General features: G+C 38.6%; 2 protein-coding genes across 2 annotated transcripts in view; one reads left to right on the forward strand and one right to left on the reverse strand.

Moving 5' to 3' along the window:
* cct6a (chaperonin containing TCP1, subunit 6A (zeta 1)) overlaps positions 1 to 27,735 on the forward strand; it is a 679,017-nt gene that overhangs the window by 227,158 nt on the left and 424,124 nt on the right. The gene's annotated exons all lie outside the window — the stretch shown is intronic.
* LOC114655687 (claudin-3-like) overlaps positions 6,431 to 27,735 on the reverse strand; it is a 67,949-nt gene continuing 46,644 nt past the window's right edge. Inside the window, exon 3 of the mRNA XM_051930735.1 lies at positions 6,431 to 8,008. Coding sequence (XP_051786695.1) covers positions 7,358 to 8,008 — 651 coding nt within the window. The 3' untranslated portion in view covers positions 6,431 to 7,357. The remainder of the gene's footprint in view (positions 8,009 to 27,735) is intronic.

The raw sequence follows: 27,735 nt of genomic DNA on the forward strand, positions 1-27,735 counted from the left end.
AACAACAAGAAATGGTGCCAAATGTGCTCAGTGCTATTTAGTCGCAAATAATCCAAAGTATCTGCAGTGTGTTGGCAGTTCAATTAAATAAGTTCTTCCATTAATAACTAATCCATAAAATCAAGTGTTCTTGTGTGAGTTAAAAACAAATAAATAGATCAAATGAATGTTAAATTCAATTCTACAATAACAGAGTTAAAATTGGCATGTTTGTTTCTTACTGAGCCCCACTGTGTCGTTCTCTCTTTCTTCTGTCTCCCCTGCTCACCCTCTCAGTCTTCGCAGATTCCAGAAAGTGTGGTAATCCATCATAGGCTTTTATCCCAGCCGCCTCAGCCAGTATCTACTGTTAAACCCAAAGCCCAACTCCATCATCCCACTACCCTCAATTAACGTATGTGGAACGACCCTCAAGCTATTGGCTTCAGATACTCAACAACAGTGACCCACCCCTGTAGTGCTGTTCCTGTCACTCCATGTGTGGCCACCAGACCAGCTCACCTTTCCACCACACAGGCTCACATTTGCAATTTTATGCTTTGATCTCTCCAAATCATTTTTATTGATTTCCCCCTTTCTCTTCCTCTAGCCTCCTCTGCTCAGCTCCTTTTATATTTTGTGGGTGTAGGTGCTTTCCTTACTGACATCAATGAGGAATAGCTGAACTGATCACGATTGCATGTGATCTAGCAATTAGCCAGTTTCCCTGTTGAACACTCCGTGGCTGCATGGCTTTCCACCAGCATGCACCCATTCCCACAAATCCTGAGCCACATTGATTTTGTAAAAATCATGCTCCATCATGGACCCTTGACTTGCTGTATCATAAGATGCCAACAGCTTCTTTCCACAGGTTTCTAGAAATTTTTATGGACATAGTGTGGTGAGTTATTATAACCTTTGTACTGAGCACTTCACTCTGATGGTAATGAACAGATTAGTCAGATGTATATTTGGAAGAGCTGCCAGATTATTTACAAAAGTACTGAAATAACTGACCCTAAGTATTTCTAAAATGTGGGCTGAGTTCCTCGGGGGCAGCATTTTTTAACTCACTGTATGCCAAACAAGATGAAACAAGATCCATGTTTTTTAGTCATTGCATGCTGACCAAATTCAATACCAAAAATAATCAATAGTGTGGATAATCCAATAGTAGTTTTGCTCAGAGATTATTTTTAAATGTACTTTAATTTATTTTTACATACTTTGTAATCATGCCATATTGTCTTACTATACGGTATTATTGACCTTGATCTGCTATGTTGCATTCTTTTTTCCAACAAATGTTGACAGTTTTTTAACCGCAGCTCATGTGTGGTATGTATAGCATGCCTAACATTTGATGGTGCATTTTGGTGGAGAAGATGGGCCAAATATTAGGTGGGAGCTGCTTATGGATTATGCAAACACAGTTACATTTGTGTTAGAGAATGACTGATTTACCATTCATCTGCAAAAGGAAAAAAAAAATAAAGGTTATTTATATACTAAGAAGAAAAGAATGTAAGAGACAGAACGTTTCATTTGTGTGTGCTTTCTAATGAAGGCTATACAGGCAAACCGATGTGTCTCTTACCTTCTTTTCTTTTTAACTTGTAAATAATCTTTCAGCTTTTTTCCTTCAGAGTTAAAGTTGTCAGCAGAGCTCCCACATGTTTAAGAAATTTAAGACTATTAAGCCAATGATTTCCAGTTTCTTGAACATTTTAGTTACTCAACATAACATTCTGTCAGTTCAGGTTTTATAGGGCCACTGCCTGTCTTGCTACCAGTGAAGGAAACAGCACTGGACAGGGCACCAGTCCATTGGAAGGCCCACTCACACACACACACACAGCAACAGGGGTAATTTAGAATCACCTGTCAATCTAACCTGCACATCCCTGGGCACGCAGCTGGAAAACTGTAGTACCAGAAGGAAAACCCGCACAGACATTGACAGAATGTACAAACTACACACAGACACTGACCAGACAGGGGGTTTGAACCCTGGATGATGAATTTGTTCATTGATGGCCTTGTGTCTCTTCAGCTTTGAACCTTCAATAGTCTTAAAAAGTTCATGTTCCTTGGTCTTAAAAGAACAATGTAATTCCATTCTTTCTGTTTGTGGATTTTTTTACTGCCAGTTAATGGGGTGGAATACAATGACTGGTTTACTGCAAGTCCCACTAATCTTTTAATTGAAATTGAATACACGGTCCCATTTTCTTTACTTGTGACCATATACAGCTCCTATCTAGGTAGTAACTTTGCTGCTGGCATTCCCCATTTAATTCAGCAATAATTTGTAGAAACGAAGGACTTTGGGGGAAAAAATGGACAGATAATCCCTTTTGTAACTAGAATTATCCTTTGGTTACTACTACAGCGTTCCCTGGGCATCTTCTCCTCAAACAACACTGAAATCCTATGTCAGGTTATTTTATAGTCTGGACGGAGCAAAAGTTACATCAAGGGTTCTCGAGTACACTTGCTCTGGCCTGAGATCAACAGTGGAAATGTTAGTGCCGCAAATATGTAACCCTTTTTTCCAACCCGTTCTGTCCATGGAAGCTGGCGCCCGTAAGATACTCACAAAGCTCACATGTTTGACAGTCAATATTAAGCAGATTGTGCATGTCTAGGGTATGATGGATGGGCCAACTACAAACCAGTGTACCAGGGAAGCATCTGTCCATTGATCCATCTCCCCCCCCCCCACATACACTGGTGCCCATTCCCATAGCACTTCAAGGGCAAACTTCCCATCCAGGTTTTGAGCCCACTCTGGAATACACAGGGCCTCTCCTTTTTTAAGTGCAGTTTTTTCTCTTGCCTGGAGGTTCAATGTTAGACCTTATCTTCCTTTGTGCCATTTTAGACGTGCCCTTATCTGGGCATCTTTTTATCAGTTGGCATCACTTCACATCTGCCCGTTCTCTTCATTTGACAGCCTTTAAGCAGACTGTAGTGTCAAATTAAAAGTCTTAAAGTATTTAGAAAATATTTACTAGGACCCTGAGTTAGTAACTAGTCAGTTTTAGCAAATCAGAAGAACGGAGGGTACTTTGTCAAGGGATGACAGAGTTTTATCAGCACTGTGAGTGTAATTACAACAATTTAAATGTATTAGGAATGTATTCCTTTATAAAACCAACACACAATGAATATAAAGTATGTAGTTTTATCAATCAACTCTAACCCAAATCTAACCTTAACTTGCTCTGAACAGACAGCATATTTAACAAATGCCTAGCTCGTGGGAAGACAGAAAGCAACAGCATTTATATTGGCGACTTTTATAGACTGTTCATAAAAGTGGCAGCAATTGCTGCATTCTTGTCGGCTTTAGACGAATGTGAACAAACAGAAAATAAAAGACTGTTTGCTGAAGCTGCTGTGGCTTGCATTGCTCAATTTCAGTTACACTCCAGTTTAAACCTGTTTATAGACGCAAAAAGTCACAGCAAACATAGACAGTGTAAAATGTCCACCTGGGAATGTGTTTGAATACTGGCTATTTTTTGTTTTACATAAAGTGTGCCAGCTCAGCCAAGCCTTTTTCTGGGTTTATATAAATTGACATTGTGTAATAAGGTCAACCAAGAGGTTTATTTTTTACTTTTGCCAAAACACAGGAATTGTAGATCAACATTAATCTCTTTAATGAAAGCAAGATTAATTACTGTAAAAAATATGTTTTCAGTACTTCAGGGCATCCAAAATAATACTTCATAAGCAAAACTGAAAACCTAAAAGAAAGAAATTTAATAATAAAGATTCCAATAATGTGCTCATGCACCTTAAAAAGACAGGAAGAAGAGTGGGGTGGTGGTAACAATCCATAATGACACAATGGAATCATAACCATGAGTTGAATAATGGAAAAATAGTTCCTCCAACTCCCTGCAGAGATGAGTGCTGGAGGATGATGCACGCAGATGGATTGTGTCACAGGATGACCAGGTCACAAAACTCCTGACACCAGGGCCCCAACTGACTAAGCAGTGACACAGAAGATAAAAAGGGTAAAATGTGCTTCTGTGATAGCAAAATTCTGTCTTTTTAGAATCCTCATTTCTTTATGTTGTTTCTGCACATTTCTGAATGTCTGCTTTGCTTTCTTCAGGAGCATTTGAAGGCTCAGTTGATTCTCTCAAAGTTGTTGTCATTTGACCAAAAGAAGACAGCGCTTGTACTTAAAATAAAAATAAACTTTCATTTGTCAGTGCACACATCAATGAATAAGCATAGATATATAGAGGTTAGGAGCACACAGTGAACAGCGCATTGCCGCACCCACCACACGACAGACCAACTCAGAATCCCAGATTAGGACCCGTGTGCGATGGGTGACACCTCAGCACCACACAAGTTCAAATTGAATGGAACAGTGTGAGGTGTTTGATGGTGGCTGGAGTGCCAATTCTCCCATCAACCCCCAGGTTTTTCTCTGTAGGTTGGAGGGCTTACATGCAGGGCTGGATGCAGATTAGATTAACGTCATACCCAGGACGGAGCAGTTGCAGTTTAAGGGCCTTGTTCAAGGGCCCAAATAAGTAGAGCCACTTTTATTGTTTATGGGATTCGAACCGGCAACCTTCCGACTGCCAGTGCAAATCCCTAGCCTCAGAGCCACCACATAGATAGATGGAAATTTTTTTATCTTTTTACAAAAGCTTAAGAAATAAACCCTTTCAAATACACAAATACAAAGAATTTGAAAAAAAAGACAAAAAAAGAAGAAAATCTCTGATTTACCTAAAGATAAGAGAACAGTCACAGTGAGACGTTATACTGAACAATTCGTTGGCTGAAAAGTACTCAGTGTGTCAGAGAGAGGATGTGCAGAATTGTACATAAAGGCCCTCAGTTTTGTCTAACGTGTCCTACACTTCTGCCTCCAAGAAATTGAAATTGCAACACATAACTGAGCCTACGCTTTTAATTAGTTGATATTACCAGCCCAGCACAACACAGCATAGAAAATCACACTGGCTATCACAGAATTGTAGGAGATGTGAAGAATGTCACTACCCACATTAAAGAAGACTGTTGAGCTCTTCCTTATATACTGTAGTTCCTGTGTTACTATCATTGATGTGGTCCCCCAAGTACTTGTATCAGTGAATCAACTCCACATCCTCAATAGTGACCAGGTGTAGAGGTTCTTTGGTGGGGTGAAAGTCAATAACCAGTTCCTTGGTTTTGCTGATATTAAGTTGCAAACAATTATCTTTGCATGAAGAAACAAGATTCTCTGTCTGACTCCTATACTGTCTTGCCCCCATTATCAATACATCTAATTAGTGCAGAATCATCTGAGAATGTGTGCAACTGACATGACTTGTTATATTTACAGTATGCGAAGTACAGGATGAAGAGAAAAGGATAGTTCCTGTTGTGTCGTGAATTATGAGGTGTTCTTTGGTTTATGTATGCCTAAATTTTAAAACTTATGGCCTTCTTTATTAGAGAGTCATTTATGTGATGATTCATTTTCTATGACTTGTGTAGTTCATGAGAACTCATCCCTCCACTATTGTATCTGCTTAATCTTAAAAATAGGTATAAACAAAAGCCTTAAAAGAAATGACAGATCATAGATAGATAGATAGATAGATAGATAGATAGATAGATAGATAGATAGATAGATAGATAGATAGATAGATAGATAGATAGATCATAGCGCTGTTGGCTCATGGCTCTTGTGATCCGAGCTTTGGCACTTGTCCCATTCACCACTTTCCCTCTGTATTGCTGATTTCTCACTCCAAGGTTTATTATGGTTTGGGTTGGTTGGTTAAGGTTTAAATATGAACAGATGTTTCCTTGCAATGGACTGAATACCCATCCAGTCTTGGTTCCTGCCTTGATTCAAATCTGTCCAGACTGGCTACAGGTCCCCATGACTCAATGTTAAATTAAAATCATCCTTGGCAGCTCAGTACTATGATTCAAAACACCCAGTTTTGATTACCGGTCTGATCACAGTCTACACATTCTATTTCTGTGTGTGGTTTCCTTGAATACTTCACTTTTTATTTTAACATCCTGAAGAGAGTGTGCAAACACCATTTAGGATTGATTACTACTTACCAAATAGGCCATCTCTATTGGATTAAGAGGGTTAATATCCGGGTGACACAGTGACACTGCTGCCTTGCAGCAAGGAGACCAGGGTTCAAAAATAAATATGAATTAAAAAATATTAATATGCCTATTAGAATTATTTCTTTTAACTTATAAAGGGTTCCAATCATGTATCCAGACCATTTTGAAAGGTCTTTATAGAATAAGCAAGAATTAATTTTTTTCAAAAAGGTGTTTTGGTTTGTTCCACTGCAAACCAAAGAAATATGTATCAATGACAACAGATCTTTTTAATTTCAATCCGTTTCAGGAGTAAAAGTTACAATATTTAAATAAAATTCAAGAGTCACAATATATTTGATCATGTCTGTAATTAACATATGCGTAGATATAATCCATTTTTAGAATCAAATTTTCAGGAGAGAATATCAATATATAAATGCATACTGTAAAAAATGGCTTTAATTATGTATCCATTATCTACATTACATTACAATTATGTATGCGTACTAAAAATAGGCAAATGACAACAGGAAAATAATTGTTTTATTTTGAAAATTTTGATATTCTAATAGAAAAGCAGAACAAACAGCAGAAACTTTAAAATGTCACTCAGCTTCTTGGACAAAAGAGTCTATATACTTACATTTAGCACTGACTTTATAAAAATAGCAAAATGAAGTGAAGCTGAGTGGCGGAAAAGGAGGATGCATTTTGCTGCCTGTTGCTGAGTCACAAGGCTGACACCTTTGTTTGTACACTGAGTACCATGAACAATTCAAAACCCAATGGCTACTTACACAAGAAAATCTTTAAAAAATGACTGACCTTCTGTGACATTAGAGTAAGAAAATGAAGGCTGCAAATAAAATATAAATTAAACAGTATAAATGGTTTTCATTTTCTTTAACAAAATGTTATCAGTAAACAGAAACACACTTACAGGCATTTACTAATAGCTCAGGAAACCCATGTATCATTCGTTACAGAATCCTTGCCCATTTTCATAACCTGGTGGCTACTCCTCTGCTGCCCCTGAGCAACTGTCACAGGACTTTGAGAGAGCAGATGAGAAGAGGCCACAGGTGTCTCTTCATGAACCTGCCACAGTCATTCTTGTGGAAGTCAGTGCAAGTCCACTATCAGGCTAAGGCTGTTACCCCAATGCAGATGCCTGGCTGTGAATTAATAACAAAGGCTTCTCCTCAGAAGAAAGGCTGTAGGCTGGAGTCAGAGGAATAAAATGAAAAGTTATCGACTTGCAAGCCAGCTGGTCATTTCAAACATAGTCCTTTTTGTCATAGCCACTTGGAGCTACTGACCTAGGAGCAGAGTAGGTCATTCGGGGTGGAACATACTTGGTTTCCTTGGGTGGACATGAGCAGCAGAGGATGGCACCTCCAAGTAGCAGGAGACATGAAGAGGCCCAGCCAATGTACAAAGATGCACCAATCTCCCTCTTTCTTCCTTCGGGCACAATAGGGTTGTAGAAGTCCCTGATTATTTGGTTAGCAGACCAAGAAACAGGGATTAACTCCATGATGGAGGCAATTATAAATACCACCCCAGCTAGGATCATGACTTTGGCTTTGGCTCCTTCTTCTTCAATGCAGTTGGTGCACTTGGCGCCGACAATGGAAACCAAAATACCCAAGAAGGCCAAAACATTTGTAATGACCATCAAGGCACGGGCAGCTTGTAGGTCTTGAGGGAGAGCCAGCATTGAGTCGTATATCTTGCACTGCATCTGGCCAGTGCTCTGCACCACACATTCCATCCATATGCCTTCCCATGTGATCTGAGCAGTCACTATGCTCATGCCGATGAATGCTGTTACCTTCCACATTGGCAGCACGCAGGAAACAATGCTTGCAATCCACCCAACAACAGAAAGAGCCACTCCAAGTATTTCCAGACCCACAGAAGCCATCTTTTAGGGATTCTGCTTTGTACAAGTGAAAGAAACGTTGCTCGCAGACTGAGTCAAAGCCAGGCTTCTCTGAAGCAGCAGGTTGAGTGTTTGACGGAGGAGGCTGGCTGCTCTATTAATACAGGGGGTATGGGCTGGTGGGGCAGTGACATCACAGGAAGTGGGTGGACATCTCTACTCTTTAGCAAATCCCGATATTATAATATAAAAGTCTGTGAATATCCCAACTGAAAAAATAAATAAACGTGTGGTTCAGGCAGGCTAGAGTTAAAGATTAACATTGGCCTTTTCAACATGAGAGTCTAAAGAGAAAGTAAGATGTGTGCCTATCGGTTTTCGAGGTCATTTCAGAATTTTGTTTTGTTATTCCAGTCACTGTCTGTGGGAGTGGACCTTGACACTTTCTCCCTGGAATGGAAGGAAGGCAGTTAAGCACCTCACTGCTCTTCGATGAAACACTGGCTCAGACAAGATAATGGAAGTGCTCACCGATCCAACCCTTGGCCGCACTGCTGTCTCACGCACACACTCACATTTAGTCATACAGGAAAGTAAACCTGCACACTTCTATTACATGTGGGAGGAAAACCGAAAAAGACAAGGGAAAAATGTGTAATCTACGTACGGGCCGTGCCTATGTACAATAAAGGGTAAAACAAATGGGTGCAATGTAACATTTATGCCCTAATCCACTTACTCCAAAATGCAAAGTTACAGTATCCAGAGCCTATATAGGCAGCATTAGGTGTAAGGCCAAAATTTACCCTGGACAGCATGGCAGCCTATCACAGGGCAAGGTTCTGCACATGTGCCCACACTTGTTTAGATTTTAGATTTACCTGTCATTCATATTGGCACATTTTTGGAGAGTTGGTGGAAGATGTGAGTATCCAAAGGAAGAGATACACATGTATGGGAGAACATTGAAACTCTACATAGGCAGTTCAAAGGTCAGGGATTTTCATTCATTTTCATAGTTAACTACTGTGTCACCACTTCATCATTAATTTACTATTTTCATTGTTAGGTCTAACTTTCTTTATAGCAGTTTTCAATTGATTATCTCTAATAATTAACAAAAGCTGCGTGGGTTTCCTCTGGGGGCTCCGGTTTCCTCCCACAGTCCAAAGACATGCAGGTTAGTGGCATTGGTGATCCTAAATTGTCCCTAGTGTGTGCTTGGTGTATGGGTGTGTGTGCCTTAGTGCAGGATTCCCAGTTCAGTTTCTTCAATTGTGTGTGTTGACTGCAACATGGCTGCTTTAATACTACACTGTGAAGGGTTTCTTATTAAGGTTGCCAGACAAAAAATGATGAAACAGAACAGTGTTGTAACCTGAGAAAACATACAGATCTCCATTAAGATGCTGGAGGGTGGACTATCCAGCCTGAGATTAGTTGGGGCAAGGAAGAGAGGGCAGCTCCGTGTAGAATGGTGAGTGTTTGGGCAGTGAGAAAAGAAAGTGCTTTATATACTTAGGAAATAGACATATTCAGCCCCAGTAAGCTGCTCGGTTTTTTCATGCAAAAATACTTCTTAAAGGCCCTTAAAAAAATCTGATTTTTTCTGAATGGGCAAAATAAAGAAGAAACAACACAATACTGTATCAGGGCAGCCATTGGTACTGAACAATCAGTGAGACATAAAGAGAAGCTATTCTTTCAAACTTGTAAACTTTACACTAAGGCAGCTCCATGACATTTGACTGTACTGGGGTGGAAAATAGTGCTTTTTACAGTTTATTAAATAAGACTGATAATATTTCATTTGTGTAGTGTGTTAATATAGGAATATAGGATTATGTAGGTAATATGAAATTTTTAAGTTGCTAGAACAAAAAGCTAAAGAACTTAAAGTATTTTGGATGAGTAAGCATTTTCCAGGAAGAGAGAGAAAGAGAGGTTGAGGATCAATAGGTTGATGAGATGTATGCAAATAAGCTGATGGATATTGGGAAATATACAAAAACCAATAAACAACCTCAAGCATGTACTTATATAGTGCTATAGCTAGTAGAATGTTCGAGCTTTAAGGTTAAGATAAAATATTGTGTATAGGCTTGTATAATTGTATTAGCTATGCAGTAACAATTGGTATAAAAAACATGATCATTGATAAGTTATCAGTTGTTCAAGTTCAAGCATGATTCAACTATTGGCTTTTTTCTTTAATTCTTATAATAATAATAATACATTTAATTTATATAGCGTCTTTCCCATGCTCAAGGCGCTTCACAGTTTCTCAGAAAGGAATAGCAGGTATATGTAACATTGGATAGAAATGTTTCCTGTTTGCAAATGTTTCTGTGACTAACCACCAAGGAAAGAGTGTAAATGCATTTCAAGTTCTTTAGGTTCCTTGTTTGATAGAGGTTGGGCTCTTTTGTTCTCCTGACACAAAGTTTGCCATATGATTCTCCTGAACATTCTTCAAATCCTCTCTTTCTCAGACTTACCACTTAAAAAGGCTCATCTGGTCTTCTGGCTCTTTCTACCTGCAACACTAACTATTTCATCATGTAGATGTCCTTGGCCTCTTAAGTTTCTTTTTTATTGGTAGACAAGTTAATCCTGAAAATGCCTAAAGAATGTTGCTGAGATTACTAACCTTGTTTTAACATATACAGTACAGTACTCCTGTTTGGAAAACTGAATTGGTCTCAGCAGCATGTAGATTACCCTTATTAAGGATTCAAGAGATAAGTATTGTGGGGTGTGACACAAGGTTAGTAAGATCAGGAATTTAGGCATTTCCAGGATTAACTTGTCCACCAATAAAAAAGAGCCTTTGGAGGCTAAAGTGCTGACTCTGCAGCTGCTCAACATGAACTACCCAGCTTGCAGTAGGCCATTGATTTGAATTGTTCAAGTTGTATGTTTTCATCCATTCCAGCTCCTAGTGTTTGATATGTCTGGTTTCTCCTGCAAATAAACACAGGTTTAGATGAAATGAAGTTTGTTGATATTTTATTGAAACTGCCTTGTGTTTAATGACACTAGCAATCGCAGAATGATTCGATGTTCCTATCTAAGCCAGGTCTTGTAGGATAACAATGACATGTACAGTTATTTCAGTGATGGAAAACTGGGAGCAGACTGTGATTTGTGGCCCAGGAAGTGTGTAGCTTATTATTGCTAAGGTGAAAAGGGGTGAATATTGCAGGGTGTACATGTAAAACAAGGTAATAGCTAAGAATCAGTATAAAGGCATGTCTTCCTGTTTACCAATAAAAAAGAACATAGGAAGCTAGTATAGTGATTTTTTTGGGAACTTTCACGTTAAAGCAGTGACCATATTCCAGTTCCATACTTGCTACTATTGGCAACACACACTTCTTTAACACATCTTTCCTAGCTCTTTAGATAAATGTCTGTCTATACAGCTGATAGAATGTTGTTAGATAATAGTGTTCTCAATCTGGGTGTAACAAATGAGAAATGGGCACTCAATTGACACCACTGAAGAAAACAAGGAAGATGAAAAAGACACCGAAGGTTAAAGAAAGACAAAACTCAACTGACTGTGGACCATGGACTTGTACTTTTGAAGATTCTGATTGGGCCCTTCTTTAATCACTATCATGTTGAGCATGTTCTCCCATCAACCAGAGACATTTTCTAACAGCAGGCAACATGCAATAGTGGTGGCTTAAAAGGAAGACTTCTTTTATTACACTGGGTGACTTCTTGTTAATAACTGATAGTGAAGATGGATCAGCTGTTGTTGTGCCTCAGATTCTGTCTGTCCTGTTCTTAAAGTCTCCCTTTTTGTTAGGGCTGGACTCCCTTCAGTGCAGAAGAATTCTGAGTTAAAATGAAACCCTTGGGTGAAGTGGCCAATGACAGTATTTTTCAAGGTCTGGTCCAAATGCTTTTTATCTTCACCACTGGCATTTATGGGTGTATTTTAGATAAGAGAATCCATTGGTTATTCTAATCTGACACTGTGACCTGACAGTCTCCAACACTCATATGAACTACAGACACAAAGGAACCCACTGAGAAAAATTTAAGCACAATTAAATTTCAGTAGTGTAGAATATCGTTCAGCTCTCTTTAAGTACTGCACTGAACACTTACTCACAATGAGGATAAGCAATGGACTGAAGAAAAGGCAGCGCCAGAAAACCTTTCACTTGTCTTGCCAGTCAAGATCCAAGCTTCCCATCTCCAGATTTAAGTATATATCTGCGCGACAGCAAGGGTGTATTCATAAAACTACAGGCGTGACATTTATAGTATTCTCTCAGATATTCAGATTTATTTATTTTATAGTACCTGTCCATGATTCCTCTTTCGTCTGTCTTTGTTGACAGCTTCTTTGTGTTTTCCTTTGAGAAGCCAGAAAATGATTCTTAGGCAAAGTTCCTGTCCTCTTGTTAACATTAAGCAAACTGCTATCCTCCTCATGGTATATGGCCTTTTATTTTCCAGTCCAAGGGTGTAACTGGAAAAAGTGGTCCTCAAATGTCCCAGTGGATCTTTCTAAGCTCTACTGGACTGTTTGGGATTCCTTTCTTGAGTGTGTCCTATTGCTTGTACTTCTGGTTCCTTGATACAAGGAGAATTGGACAGTCCCTGAGGAATCTGGACTTCTCAATCCCCTTTCAGAGGTCTCATCTGTATCCTCAGGGTTGTCAGTGTGAGGAAATGTAACAAGATGTGACACCCAGGCTATCAGACTCATTCCAAGTATTCTTGCTTTACCCTGTAGAGACGCCAATTAAACTTTGAGGTCATTGGAAAAGCCATAGCCTAGGCGCTCATCTGGAATGAGGGTAACATCAGATCTTGAAATGCAGGGTTTGTTTTCCATCAATTGGGAAAAAGACTCCAGGTATGAGTCAGTGAGATCAATGTATTCAGTGTTTAGACAGATGCAGATGATTGTGAAGAGCTGTGTTTTCCAAGATGTAGTTCTTAGCCATGAGAGGGGAGTGTTGTAAATGAATTAGATCATCTTCTACACTGGATGGTAACATAACCACCTTGTTCAAAGACATGGTCAGCTTCAGTTGTATTTCTTGTCAGGGTAAACAAAAATAAAAATTAGTTTTAGGAAAACCTATTAGCCTGGATGAAAATGCAAAGAGAGTAATGGGCTGATTCAATAGTAGCTAGCTGGATAAGAAGTTTGTGATTGGTCGGTCAGTCAGTCAGTCATTTTCCAACCCGCTATATCCTAACTACAGGGTCACGGGGGTCTGCTGGAGCCAGTCCCAGCCAGCATAGGGCTCAAGGCAGGAACAAATCCCTGGGCAGGTCGCCAGCCCACCGCAGGGCACATGCACACACACACACCAAGCTCACACTAGGGACAATTTTAGGATTGCCAATGCACCTAACCTGCATGTCTTTGGACTGTGGGAGGAAACCAGAGCACCCGTAGGAAACTCACGCAGACATGGGGAGAACATGCAAACTCCACACCGGGAAGCGAACCCAGGTCTCCTTACTGCCACTGTGCTGCCCTTTGTGATTGGTGAGGAGTGTAAAATGTCCTGAATATGTGTAGATGTGACCGAATCAAAAGCCACCAGGCACATGGTAAAGCTTTGTGTTAACCAAACAGAAGGATGGGTGTGAGTGAAACAGGCTGCTAGATGCGTTTAAAAGAAAATCTTGTGAGAGAATAATATACTGCAGAAGAAGAAGTAACTTCACAAATAACAAATGTGGGTCTGGTAAAGCTAAAATGATTTACAAACAAAGATGATGAATGTTATGATTTAGCTATGGTTTCCTCCCTGCCTTTAATTACTTTGACCATTGTTCGTTAATTTTGCTATTTTTTCGTTATTAGATTTTCTATATTTGTTTAGTCTTATATTTTTGCTACTCTCTTTCAATTTCTCTATAATGTCAATGTGTTTTGTTGTTTCTTCCTTCATTTATATGTTAAGCCCAAGGGGGCAGGGCCTCCCGATACTGCACCTGAGGCTGCTTGCCTAGGCCTATTTAGAGACCAGAGATTTCTCTAGCCATTGCTGAGGCAATAGCACCTGCTTGTGCTGTTTGGTCCCCCTTCCTTATTTTATTTGGTATATGGAATTTTGCTTTTATTTTTTGGTTTTGCTTTTTTATTAAGCAGATTTGGTTTGTTAGTTTTAGTCTGTCTTTTATTTGTAGTTTTTTTTTTATTTTGTAACTTTTAGCTTAAGTTACTAATTTGTTTTTTGGACAATTTTAATTTTACTAAAGAAATATTGATTCTTTTCTTTGAGTTAGTGTTATAGTTTCCCTTCCATTGGGAATTATACTGTAGGTCTGGGCCTTTTTTGTCAGTAGAGGCCAAAAACCTGTGTTAGAGTTTCAGGATCAGGCGTACTTTGAGTTTTCAGGCCTGTTTTGTGGTGTCAAGTCTTTCTGAAGTTTTTGGGGCTCAGAATTCATAAAAATGTGAGCAAGTGCTTAAACATGCACTGTCTCACAATAGGCTTTAGGAATCCACCGTTTGAAGCAATCATTGTGACAAAGTGGGAACTAATTGGGCAGCACAGTGCCATTCTAAGGAAAGAAGCTAACTTGGCAGCACTTGGTGAATGGCATCTGCTTTTACAATACAATACAATACAATTTATTTCTGTATAGCCCAAAATCACACAAGAAGTGCCACAATGGGCTTTAACATGCCCTGCCTCTTGACAGCCCCCCAGCCTTGACTCTCTAAGAAGACAAGGAAAAACTCCCAAAAAAAACCCTTGTAGTGAAAAAATGGAAGAAACCTTGGGAAAGGCAGTTCAAAAAGAGACCCCTTTCCACAATTACACTCGACTTACTCAAAGTATCTATAAATTTTGAAGCAGAATTACAATCTAGATGTCGCACTGTCTTTGTTTTAATCTGTGAGTGCGTTGAAAAGGGCAGGACTAAATCAAATGTAATTAAGTAGTGATCGGAAATAACTTCATTTAATGAAGTAATATTTAAAGTTTGAATTTCAACTTTGTATAAGTTATAATTAAATCTAATGTGTGGTTATGATTATGAGTTAGACCTTTGAAAATCTGACAAAATCCTACTGAATTTAACAAATAAGTAAAACATTTGCTAAAAGTGTCAGTTTCCACATCAATGTGTACATTAAAATCCCCCATCAATACTACGTGATCATAATTTATAGCCAAATCAGATAAAAGGATGCTAAATTCAGTCATGAACAATGAATATGGAATGTTGGAATCTGTTTTAATATTTAAAATGAATGCCTCAAAGGATGTAAAGTTGCCTAAATTTGCTTTTGATATTGGTATCAAGATTTTTTAGGTAAGCCATTTCAGAGGGCCACTGAGACACTTCTCTGTATTTATTATTAGAATACTGAGCACAATCCATGAAGATAAGTGTGCAAGAAGTGCATTCGGAACAAAAGATAAGGAAGTGTGAACCAGGAGTTGGGTTAAAACTAGAAAGTTAGAAATACTAATTAACATAGATAAAATTCTATCCAGAAATTGAAATCAAAAATAATCATGTAGAGTCTGTAACCAGAAAACACTAAGGAACCTAACCTCTTGAAAATCTTTTAACAGTTTATACAGAATTTTGGACGATTACTTGTAGTGTGACGCTGATAAATTCTTGTCACTGACCTCACACTAATGACCAGGACCCAAGATGGTGGCACAGATGAAAATAATAAATAATCAAGTTTCATTTTTCAGAGAGTAATAACGTCATATAAAATAATTTATGAAATCACTTAATAAAAAAGTTCTAATGTTGAACAAAAGTTCATAACAAATTATATTAATCTTGCAAATTCATGATAACAAGACTGAGTCAGTTGCAGTGTGTTATTAGCTCAGGGTGATCCTGTGCTGATTTGGTCTTAGTACGTATTTATAAGAACACCACAAGAATTGGAACAAAGTTGCATACTAACTTAGACCATACTGTAAGCAGAACTAACAAACATAAAATTCAGTGGATAATGTTACAAATTGAATTCCACACGCATCAGGCAGTTATGAAATGAAAAAGCACTTATATACCATTAAAAAATATGGAGACCATCTTGAGTAGGGGTTCAATTGAATTTAGTTTTGCTAAGTCTGACTTTATTGTATGGAGTGTTATTTCCTTTTAATAAAATCAATAAAAAATATGGAGACCATATTTTATATTTATATTTGGACTGAAGAATAGCTTCATAATGAATCAAACATATTTACCTCAATGCCATAAAGAGAGAGAGGTTAGGAGCACACACTGATACAGCGCATTGCCGCACTCTCCACATGACAAACCAACACAGGATCCCAGATTAGGACCCGAGTGCCGCCACACAACAGGTGACACCTCAGCACCACACTAGTTCAGATGGAATGGAACCAGTGTGAGGTTTTCTATAGTGGCTGGAGTGCCAATTCTGCCACCAAAACCCAGGTTTTTCCCTGCAGGTTGGAGGGCCTACATGCAGGGCTGGATTCAGATATACCCAGGACGCCATAAATTCCAATGCCATAAAAAAACCCAAAAATAACTTGGAAATATTTATACTACATAATATGCTGCTTCACCACCAGTTCAGAAAATGCTCATTGAATGATACTGTCAGTTTCTTCCATGCTCTGTTCTTTCGGAGTGTTGTGGAGGTATCTTTGTGGGTGTTTCTCTCATATGAGATGTCTCACAATATGCACATTATAATACAGTACAATATATCTATACAATACAATATGTATTATATAGAGTCTTGGCTCTACTGTGAAGTTTCTGTTGTGATGAGACACTCCTTACAAATACTGTCCACCTCTGACAAGGTATTTCATGTACTTTGGTAACTGCTGCATTAATCTGGTTATTAGGGAAAGCTCAGAATATCGTGAATGACAAGTAACAGCTCTTCTGTCTTATATACATCATTGGGAAATGAATTATGGAGAAACAATTATGCTTCAGATATGATTCTACTAACTTGTATCTCTCATTGTCATTACTTTCTGTATAGGGATTTCAGGGCCTTTTCATTCACTTGAAATGAATAATGTTTACAATAATGACAGAAACACTTATTTTGATCTAATGAAGCTTAACAATTACATGTATAGTAATTTTGTATCACATTTACAGGAGGTAGTACTCTTTGCCCTGTGCTCTGTCCCTTTAAATCAAGAGTAATGTGTAGTGACATGTCGTTAATTAAGAGAGGGCTTAATGTTAATTGCTGGTGCACCTCAGTTAACGTGCAATCAGATGTCCAGCTGACCCAACTGAGGAGAAACACAAGGCCAAAATAACAACATTTATTTCTGCAGCACATTTTATACAAATGATGTAGCTCAGAGGTCTTTACAAAATGTCAAATAAGCAATTACATGCAAAGAAAAACAAATTTAAATTAGATGAGCATAATAATGCATAAATAGTATACAAAAAATCAATAATACACACTTACATAAGATAGATATAATTAAGAGAAACAGAGCCCTTAAATATAGATTTTTTTTAAATCTTAAATGACAGTCTGATGATAAGTTGATTTGGCAAGAAGGACATAAAAAAACAAAAACTCAAGATAACCTGAAAAAAAAAATCTCTAGGGGTTCTAGGGTAAAAGTATGCCCAGTCCCCTACTGGGCAGTCTGCCTAACATAAATGTTCTTAAGTATTTTTATTTATTTTTTTTATGGCTTTGTCTTTGAGGATTTGTCACAGTGGGTTTTCTGGCAGGTTGGGATATCGACTTTCATTCCGAAATCACAGGTGGCTACACACAGCACTTTGATCAGGTGGTGGTGGTGCAGAATGTCACCATAGAAGAAAAGGAAAAGAAAACAGAAAAAAGTAAAAACTAATAATGATTGCAGATTCACTGAATGAAAATCCTGTGTATATCTAGTTTATTAACAGTAGAACTAAAATGTAGCCATGACAAAAACTAATTAAAAAAGGGGTTTTTTAGAAGTTCGGTGTTAGCCTGTGTATCCCCTGTGGATTATTTAAATCTGGAGCAGATCTTGTTCCACTTTCCACAGAGACAACACCTGAGAGTCATCTCCTCTAAGCACTTTACTACATACTCTGGTCTTAATACGCTGCTAGTGCTCTACTATCTCAGGTATGCGGCAACTGACCTCATAAGCTTCGGCAATAGGGATATAAAGTAATAAGATGTTTTTATTCACTCCATATTAGGAAAACAATGAGAATTCATGTTCATGTTTGGTAAAGATGTAATGTTTTTGTTAAGGAAGTAAAGAACAATCAGAGGAACAATCTGATAAGAATGGTCAGAAACTACCTTATGTCAAATATCAAACAATAAAGGCACAGACAACTGTTACAGTTTCAAAACTTTGGTCAATAAAGTAAAAAACAAGCAAAACTTGCACACATGTTGTATTCTTAATTTGTAGCCTCATTGATTTATTTTTTCATTCATTTTTAATTTCTTTAAATATTATTATTGTTATTTTATTTTCATAATATTGTGATGATGTCATTTTGGCTCCATTTTGTTTATTGCATGACACTGTTGTTAACAGTTGCTGTAGCCTTTATTCCCACATAACTGGAAGTCATCCATTTTCCTATTTAAGATGGCAGTGCTTTGCTCCAGGTACCCACGCTTTTGGATGAACAGTGAATATCTGTCAAACTTCATAAGAACCAGTTTTTAGTCAACTTTTGAACTTTTCTTTGGCACTTTTGACAATGAGTTTTAGTTAGCCTGTCTGGTTTTGGTCATGATCTATTTTAGATTCCAGTATGTCTTTTGAGTATCCTACTGTTGAACCCCTATTCCTAGTATGGCTTCTGGTTAAAAAAATCTTTAACCTAACATTATAAGTGTGCCCTTTTGGGCAAATGTTTTTTTTCCACCTTGCATAAAATCGGCCTGTTATCCATTCCCTGTCTACACTAAGAATGAAAACAAATTAGTTTTAGAGTCCAAATCTTGAGAGTCATTTACTGCTCACTGTCATCATAAACAACAGTAACATAATGATCACACTTTATTACGGTAAACAATATAGTAGCGGCTGTGCCTGAACATTATGATAAAGGTTTAACAGTCACAAAATAATCACAGCACAGAGAAGTGCAGAATGGCAAAATACCTTTCTTGAGCTGGGAGTTTTGAACAAAGCAGATTTCAGTTCAAATATTTTTGAAAGGTGCACGAAGTAAAAGAGAATCCAAGAGGCATGTATGTATAATGTAAGACTCTGATTTGTGTGTTTTTATTTCTCTTGTTAGGGAGCAAAGACATGTGAAAGCTGAAATGCAATAGTTTGGAGTGGTTGTAAAAACCATGTGTAGTCAGTTCATTAGCTATTTGGCAATCTGCATTGCAGTATAGGCCAAATATTCTTGTTTGTCAAAATCAGGTTTTAAGCTCTTAGTGATGAATTTAGAAAGCATACAATTTCAACATTTTCATTTTTTGGTTTATTATCAAAGCAATATATATATATATCTTAACTGACCAAGTGAATGTCAGGATTCTTATGGAATCGAGCACTCAGAGAGATGCCCTTAAAGACACTGAGTCATTTCTTAGCCCACTGAGCTTTGGTCAAAGTGTAAAAGGCCAAGTACCTTGAAGATTTTCAGTCCTTGAAAAGGAAAAAAGTAATGTACCTTGTACTACTAGCAAGCAACAAAAAGGGGATTCTGTGAACTTTGATGTCTACAATCTACAGCATTTGAGTGTTGGCATTAGCTGTTGGGCAAAATGGTAGATAAGAAAAAATATTTTCAATACATATACACTTTTTAACAGTAAGACTTTTGCTGTTTAGGACAACCAACATAGACAAGCAAGCCTTTTCATGGTAAAGATCTTAAATGAAAAAGGGATTAAAATGCAGCAATCTGAAATTGTTGTGAGGCATGACATGAAGATAACACTATGAAGAAATCTCTTTATTTGTCACAGTGTTGGCATTAAATTTAAATTATTTTAAGTATTTCAATTACCAACAGATATACAGTGGTGTGAAAAACTATTTGCCCCCTTCCTGATTTCTTATTCTTTTGCATGTTTGTCACACAAAATGTTTCTGATCATCAAACACATTTAACCATTAGTCAAATATAGCACAAGTAAACACAAAATGCAGTTTTTAAATGATGGTTTTTATTATTTAGGGAGAAAAAAAATCCAAACCTACATGGCCCTGTGTGAAAAAGTAATTGCCCCCTTGTTAAAAAATAACCTAACTGTGGTGTATCACACCTGAGTTCAATTTCCGTAGCCACCCCCAGGCCTGATTACTGCCACACCTGTTTCAATCAAGAAATCACTTAAATAGGAGCTGCCTGACACAGAGAAGTAGACCAAAAGCACCTCAAAAGCTAGACATCATGCCAAGATCCAAAGAAATTCAGGAACAAATGAGAACAGAAGTAATTGAGATCTATCAGTCTGGTAAAGGTTATAAAGCCATTTCTAAAGCTTTGGGACTCCAGCGAACCACAGTGAGAGCCATTATCCACAAATGGCAAAAACATGGAACAGTGGTGAACCTTCCCAGGAGTGGCCGGCCGACCAAAATTACCCCAAGAGTGCAGAGACGACTCATCCGAGAGGTCACAAAAGACCCCAGGACAACGTCTAAAGAACTGCAGGCCTCACTTGCCTCAATTAAGGTCAGTGTTCACGACTCCACCATAAGAAAGAGACTGGGCAAAAACGGCCTGCATGGCAGATGTCCATGACGCAAACCACTGTTAAGCAAAAAGAACATTAGGGCTCGTCTCAATTTTGCTAAGAAACATCTCAATGATTGCCAAGACTTTTGGGAAAATACCTTGTGGACTGATGAGACAAAAGTTGAACTTTTTGGAAGGCAAATGTCCCGTTACATCTGGCGTAAAAGGAACACAGCATTTCAGAAAAAGAACATCATACCAACAGTAAAATATGGTGGTGGTAGTGTGATGGTCTGGGGTTGTTTTGCTGCTTCAGGACCTGGAAGGCTTGCTGTGATAGATGGAACCATGAATTCTACTGTCTACCAAAAAATCCTGAAGGAGAATGTCCGGCCATCTGTTCGTCAACTCAAGCTGAAGCGATCTTGGGTGCTGCAACAGGACAATGACCCAAAACACACCAGCAAATCCACCTCTGAATGGCTGAAGAAAAACAAAATGAAGACTTTGGAGTGGCCTAGTCAAAGTCCTGACCTGAATCCAATTGAGATGCTATGGCATGACCTTAAAAAGGCGGTTCATGCTGGAAAACCCTCAAATAAAGCTGAATTACAACAATTTTGCAAAGATGAGTGGGCCAAAATTCCTCCAGAGCGCTGTAAAAGACTCATTGCAAGTTATCGCAAACGCTTGATTGCAGTTATTGCTGCTAAGGGTGGCCCAACCAGTTATTAGGTTCAGGGGGCAATTACTTTTTCACACAGGGCAATGTAGGTTTGGATTTTTTTTTCTCCCTATATAATAAAAACCACCATTTACAAACTGCATTTTGTGTTTACTTGTGTTATATTTGACTAATGGTTAAATGTGTTTGATGATCAGAAACATTTTGTGTGACAAACATGCAAAAGAATAAGAAATCAGGAAGGGGGCAAATAGTTTTTCACACCACTGTATGTTCCTGCTTTTTAAATCTGACAGTGAGCAAGGAGATGGCTGGCTGCACAGCATGCTCCTTCATTGAACATATTGAGCAACTGTCAGGATGCCAAAGAACACGAGTCTCTACTGGAATTGCAGCCTCAACATGCAGGATAATATTAGTGTTACATTTTAGTGAAATGGCCTCCACCTTCAAGTGCAACTTCTGGGTTTAAACAGATCTGTTAAAGAAGATCCTTAAACATATTATCATTCAAATTGCCAAACTTAAACATACTAAGCATTCTCAAGAGGTTTGTCAGGAAGAATGCTGAAGTAAAAGTGAAAAAAGTCTTCTGAGAGCATTTGCTGATGATGAATTTGTGAAGGAGGTTCCCACAGGGTGAAATGGGTGCAAAGAGAGGCATCTTCATATTTGCAGCTATCTCTGGAACTGTGCATGACAAAGACGGGCTGAATTTCAATGTTCAGGCACTGAAGGAGAAAACCCATGAGCAGACATTAGTGAGATCTTTGAGGAAAGCAATGATAACAAATGTCTTGATGCTGCCCTTCCAAGCTGTACTTTGGATGGGAGGGTGGTCTGAGAGTTCATTGTGAGTTAGGGACTAATAGAAACTTTAGGCAGAATACATTAGTGCAGGCCTGGACCTTGGTTGTAAGTGCATTGGCACTGGTAACTATGGCACAAAACCACCTGTTGGGTGATATATTCCAGTGTATCTGATGTTGTCCAGAGGTTGATTAATTCTTGGACAGAAAGAATGAAGGACAGTGGAAGACCACAGAGTATAGGTTAGGAGTCTCCCAGACCTGTAGGTGGCACTCTAATCCCCACTGTGGACAAGTGTCCTAGGAAATGTCTGGCCTTTTGATGGGATACTGAAGGAGTTCTATGAGGACGGCCGTAAGAGTTTCCAAGGCTATTCCTGATGCAGGAATTGGTTTATTGGCCTCCCCTAAAGATGTTTCCTGGCTAGGGCTTAAAAGCCCCTTCTAGCCATAAGGCCACTGTGCTTAGAGCCAAGAGGTTTAGTTTTTGCAAGTTCCTGACTGTATGGAGGTTAGGGTTAGGGTCATGTTTGGGGTGACATGTGGACCAATCTCCCTACTTGATAAATATGGCTAGACCTAACAAGCCTTTATGTTTAAAGTGGTTCCTATGAGTTTGTATTTCTAGCTGTATCACCCTATACCCTTCTGTTTATTATTATTATTATTATTATTATTATTATTTTGTGATAAAATTATTCCCCTAGTTTCTTTAGTCTCTCTAGCTTTATTTAGGATTGGAGTCAATTTGGGATTTTTGTTAATCAAAGTCATTGTCACTGACCAGGGTTTTGAAAAATATATGGTTAATTATTGGAATTAAATCTCACATATAACATTGTCTAAACAGAGGAAATCTGTTTAGGTACATCTTCTGTTCCTGTGGATAGCCTACTATTAAATTTGCTTTTAAGGTTTTCATATGATTTTACCATTTGTATGTTATCCAGCTTTTGGTCCTCAAATGACATTTAGATTCTGGATGTAAAGGTTTGATGCAATTGAAATTGGTTTTGCTGGACTGCCCCAAAACATGATTTATTAGTCCATCAGCTATGCTGAAGTTATTGAATAACATGAAATGAATGTTAATGTGACTGATTTGACACTTGGTGCCTCAGCTCTACTGCCAAGATGTTTTCTTGCCCATAGAAAACACACCAGAGAATGCTGGGAGCCTTTCTTGGGCAAGTCAAGGCCCTCACAAGTGGATCTACTGAATCAGCTAGCTGGTTGTGGAACACAAAGGAAGAGTGGAATTGTTAGAACTTCCTGGAGGACTGGTGGTATCCACCTCTATCATGTTCAATAGTGAGTTCTATTGGACAGATTTATTGATGAAAAAAACAAGAGTTCTAACATGGCAGTACCTATAGGAAAATACATGAATTGGCGAAGCTATTAAAATAAACACAAGTTGCTCTACCCATTTCCAAGTGAGCATGGATTTTTCCAATTAAGAGAAATAAAAGATTTCACTTCTTTTTAGACCCAGGTGACCCAGTGTTGTGTTTTGATGTAAGGATATCAAGTGTACTCCATTAGTTATCTTCATTGACTTGAGTGGAGTTAGAAAACAAAGCAACCTGGCTTTCACAAAATAGCACACTGTCTCACTGTCTCTGTGACTACACCAAAAAGTCTCCATACAGATGAAATGAGGATGGACTCTCAAAGTGTAATTACAAATCAATATCCTTCTGTTTTCTAGACCCACTTTTTATGTAACAGGGTCTCTCAAGATTTTTGTGTGAAGAATGTCTGCTGAGAAAGATCTATGTTCCAAACACTGCTTTCTTGGCCGTTTCTAAAATGTATGAGAAAGTACTGTAGTTTCAGGTTTATGTGTGTGTGTTACATCGAACACCTCAAAGGTAACTGCCAAATAACCAATGCATTAAATAACAAAAGAGTTTTGAAACACAAAAGCATGACCTCAGCACCTTAACTGTAGTCTATGCAATCATGCCATTAAGTTTCAAAGCATACAAAACACTGCAGAAAAGGGCTCATTCCAGAAACCCAACATGTAGAGATGATCAGCAATGGGAACGTTCTTGGAAAATGTGAAGTCATCCCATTGAGTGGCTCTCCATTATATATTTAGTGTTCAATTACCTATTCATGTTCTGAATCAACTTATCTCTTTACTAGAACTGAAGTGTATCCAGTGTCAGTCCTCCACTAGGGCATGTTCACGTATGCTGGTTCAATTTAGAATTACAGATTAACCTAACATGCCGATATTTGATTTGTAACTGGAAAGTGGCATGCATGGAGAAAAGCCAAATGGGCATTGGAAGGCCATGCAAACTCGGCACAGGAAGTAACAGGGCAAGCAGTCAAAGTAGTGAGGCAGCAACACCAACCACTGTGCCCCCATGGGTCCCTCACTGAATACAAGCTGAAGTATTTGAAACAAGACGTTTACAAGTATTTAATTACTCATTCATCAGTGAAATATTTTACATTTTCTACAAGAATTAGACTATTGAATTTGAAACATTTCTTTACGGAGTCAGCTTGGCTTTTTCTTAGAAGTTACATAGTATCTTAATGTAAACTGTCCCCAGAAGCTCCAAGTTGCATTCATTAAGCAGTCGGTCGTTGTTCTTGAAATCTGACACGTGACGTAATGTGATCGTGCTTTGTGTTGCTTTCCCAGGCCTCTCACCTCACCTGGCTTTTGTTGCTGTTCACTGCTGCTCTGAATTGCAAATTCAAAAAAGAGACATTTGAGAATTTAACTACAGATCAGCCAGCAAGTGTCAAAGGTGTTTTATTTTGGCATATTTTCAGTTTATCTTCAAATTCAAAAGGTGGTAAATAGAGACAAGCTAGGGACTGTCTTCAGGATTGTCATGCGTCCATTTTTTGAAGCAACCTCACGTCTATTTTCCATCTTTCTTATTGATTCTCCTGTACTGCTCTTGTTTTTGTGCTTCATTCCCCTCGGGAATTCTGTGTAGAGGTCCCTAAAGAGAAAGGTTGCCTTTGCTGTGTTGCTTCATTATACACGCTAATCATGAAACTCTTAACTCCACCCTGGATGTTTCATTGCCTTCAATATGGAGCTTTGATGTGTTTGATCTGGATTTTTGTCCTTTGGTCAACATATACAACTTTCTAATGTCAATGTTTCCAATAAACACATCTAATGTTTTAATGTTTTCTTATATTTAATTGTACTGCACTGTGTTTTGTAGGCACTTTGGTGCTTTGAGAGTAATTTCAATCACATTATCCCCCCGTTTCTGTGGAGACTGCATGCTCTCCCTGTGAGGAGTTTTCTTCAGTACTCTGGTGTTCCTCTCACGTTTCTAAGATTGGTAACTCTAAATTTTGTGTGTGCGTGAATGTGCACGTTTTCAAGGCTTGTTCCTGCCCCGAAAACAATGATGCCGGGATGGGATCACTGTTTGATCCATTACTGTGAAAGGGACTAAATAGGTTTAGCAATGAATGGATGGATTACCCTGAATGTCCTTAGAATTTCTCTTTTGTATTGATTCACATTAAATCATTGATTCCATAGTGTTCTGCTATTTTTGATTTTTAGGGTTTAAATTCAGTTATAATGATGGTATTTGGTTGGAATCCCATACTTGGTTGTTGTCTGTGTTGTCATTCCTGGGTATCCTGATTTTGCTTCCACATTCCAAATGTGAGTTGTTTGATGGTGAATTACACTTGTCAAGGACACCGGTAGAAATTAGGGGGCAGTGCATTTAGGGCTAAAACTATACCAAACTTTTTTATGCAAAGAGTTGTGGGAATCTTGAACAAACTACCAAGCCATGTAGTTGAAGCAAAAACCTTGGCAATCTTTAAGAAGTGTCTGGATGCGATATTGGGACAGCTTAACTATTAGCTAAACAAATGAGCTTGGGCTCTGAATGGTCTCCTCTCGTTTGTCCAATTTATTATGATCATATGTTCTTTGTAAAGGTTAGGTGGATTGGTGATGCTAAATTGGCCCTAGTGTGTTCATGCTGTGATGGACTGGAGTGCTGTCCAGAGATTGTTCCAGCTTTCTGCCTTATGCTTGTGGGGACAGGCTACAGAAACCCAGGATTTTGCTCAGGCCTAGAAAACGGTATGGTATGGTAAGGTACAATTGTAAATTGGACTCACCAAGGCATGTAGTTGAAGCAGAAACCTTGGCAATCTTTAAGAAGTGTCTGGATCTAAACAAATGAGCTTGGGCTCTGAATGGTCTCATTTGTCTGATTTTTTAAGCGAGCCTAGAAAATGGTATGATATGATAAGGTACAATTGTAAATTGGACCCACATCAGTGTGTTCTTGAGTGGACCCCTCAATGGACTGGGACACTATCCAGGACTGGGTCATGCCATTCAATAAGAATAATAATTCTTTGCATTTATATAGCGCTTTTCTCACTACTCAAAGCGCTCAGCAATTGCAGGTTAAGGGCCTTGCTCAAGGCCCCAACAAAGCAGAGTCCCTATTGGCATTTACGGGATTCGAACCGGCAACCTTCTGATTGCCAGTGCAGATCTCTAGCCTCAGAGCCACCACTCTGCCTATTCACTCACGTAGCAGGGATAGGCTCAGGCCCCCTGGGTCTTTGAAGCTAGTTTGTATGGCTTAGGTGACCCAGGTGGTAAAATGTATCTGAACCTGACCTGCTGATGTTGTTCTTGCTTACCTTTTATCCTGTAATGGTATTTTAAACTTGCCAAATACTGATGAGCCTCGCAGTAAGGAGATCTGGGTTCGCTTCCCAGGTCCTCCCTGTGTGGAGTTTGCATGTTCTCCCCCTGTCTATGTGGGTTTCCTCCGGGTGTTCCGGTTTCCTCCCACAGTCCAAAGACATGCAGGTTAGGTGCATTGGCGATCCTAAATTATCCCTAGTGTGTGCTTGGTGTGTTGGTGTGTGTGTGTGTGCCCAGCCCGGGATTTGTTCCTGCCTTGCGCCCTGTGCTTGCTGGGATTGGCTCCAGCAGACCCCCCATGACCCTATGTTAGGATATAGTGGGTTGGACAATGACTGACATGACTGACTGACAAATACTGATGAACTTCTTGTCTCTGAACTTCTTTTAGTGGACACTTCTGTTTACTTTATATTTTTTATCAGTGATTATCTTAGCATTTAATTGTAAAGTTCTTTTCTTTCATCATTGGTGTATTTTTAAGGACTTGTACATTATTTTTGGTTCTCATTTGCATATGGTTAGAGGTATTTAGAGTTTTTCTACCTTGTGCTGAAGATGATATTACTGAGCAGCAGTATTTGCCCCATGAAATATTGTGAAAAAGAAGCAACAAGCTTCCCTCAGTCATTTAATTTATTACTAAAATGTTAATAACAAACCTCAACTTTGTCTTCTTAAGCATTTGTTTTTCAATTTTCAATCATATGCTCAGTATAATTATCTAACTGGCAAGAGACAAAGATTACAGATAAGAGGAGAATGCTCCACGTGGAATGAGGTCATCAGTAAAGTTCCTCAGGGGGTCTCTACTTTTTCTTATTTATATTAATTGTATAGATTCTGGTGTAGTTAGTAAACTTGTGATATTTGCAGATAATACTAAAATTGGAGGCCCTTGAGCAGGGCCCTTAACCTGCAATTGCTCCGTCCTTGGTATGACGTTAATCTG

This window comes from Erpetoichthys calabaricus, chromosome 8 (genome assembly GCF_900747795.2).
Source record: "Erpetoichthys calabaricus chromosome 8, fErpCal1.3, whole genome shotgun sequence".
Lineage (NCBI taxonomy): Eukaryota > Metazoa > Chordata > Cladistia > Polypteriformes > Polypteridae > Erpetoichthys > Erpetoichthys calabaricus.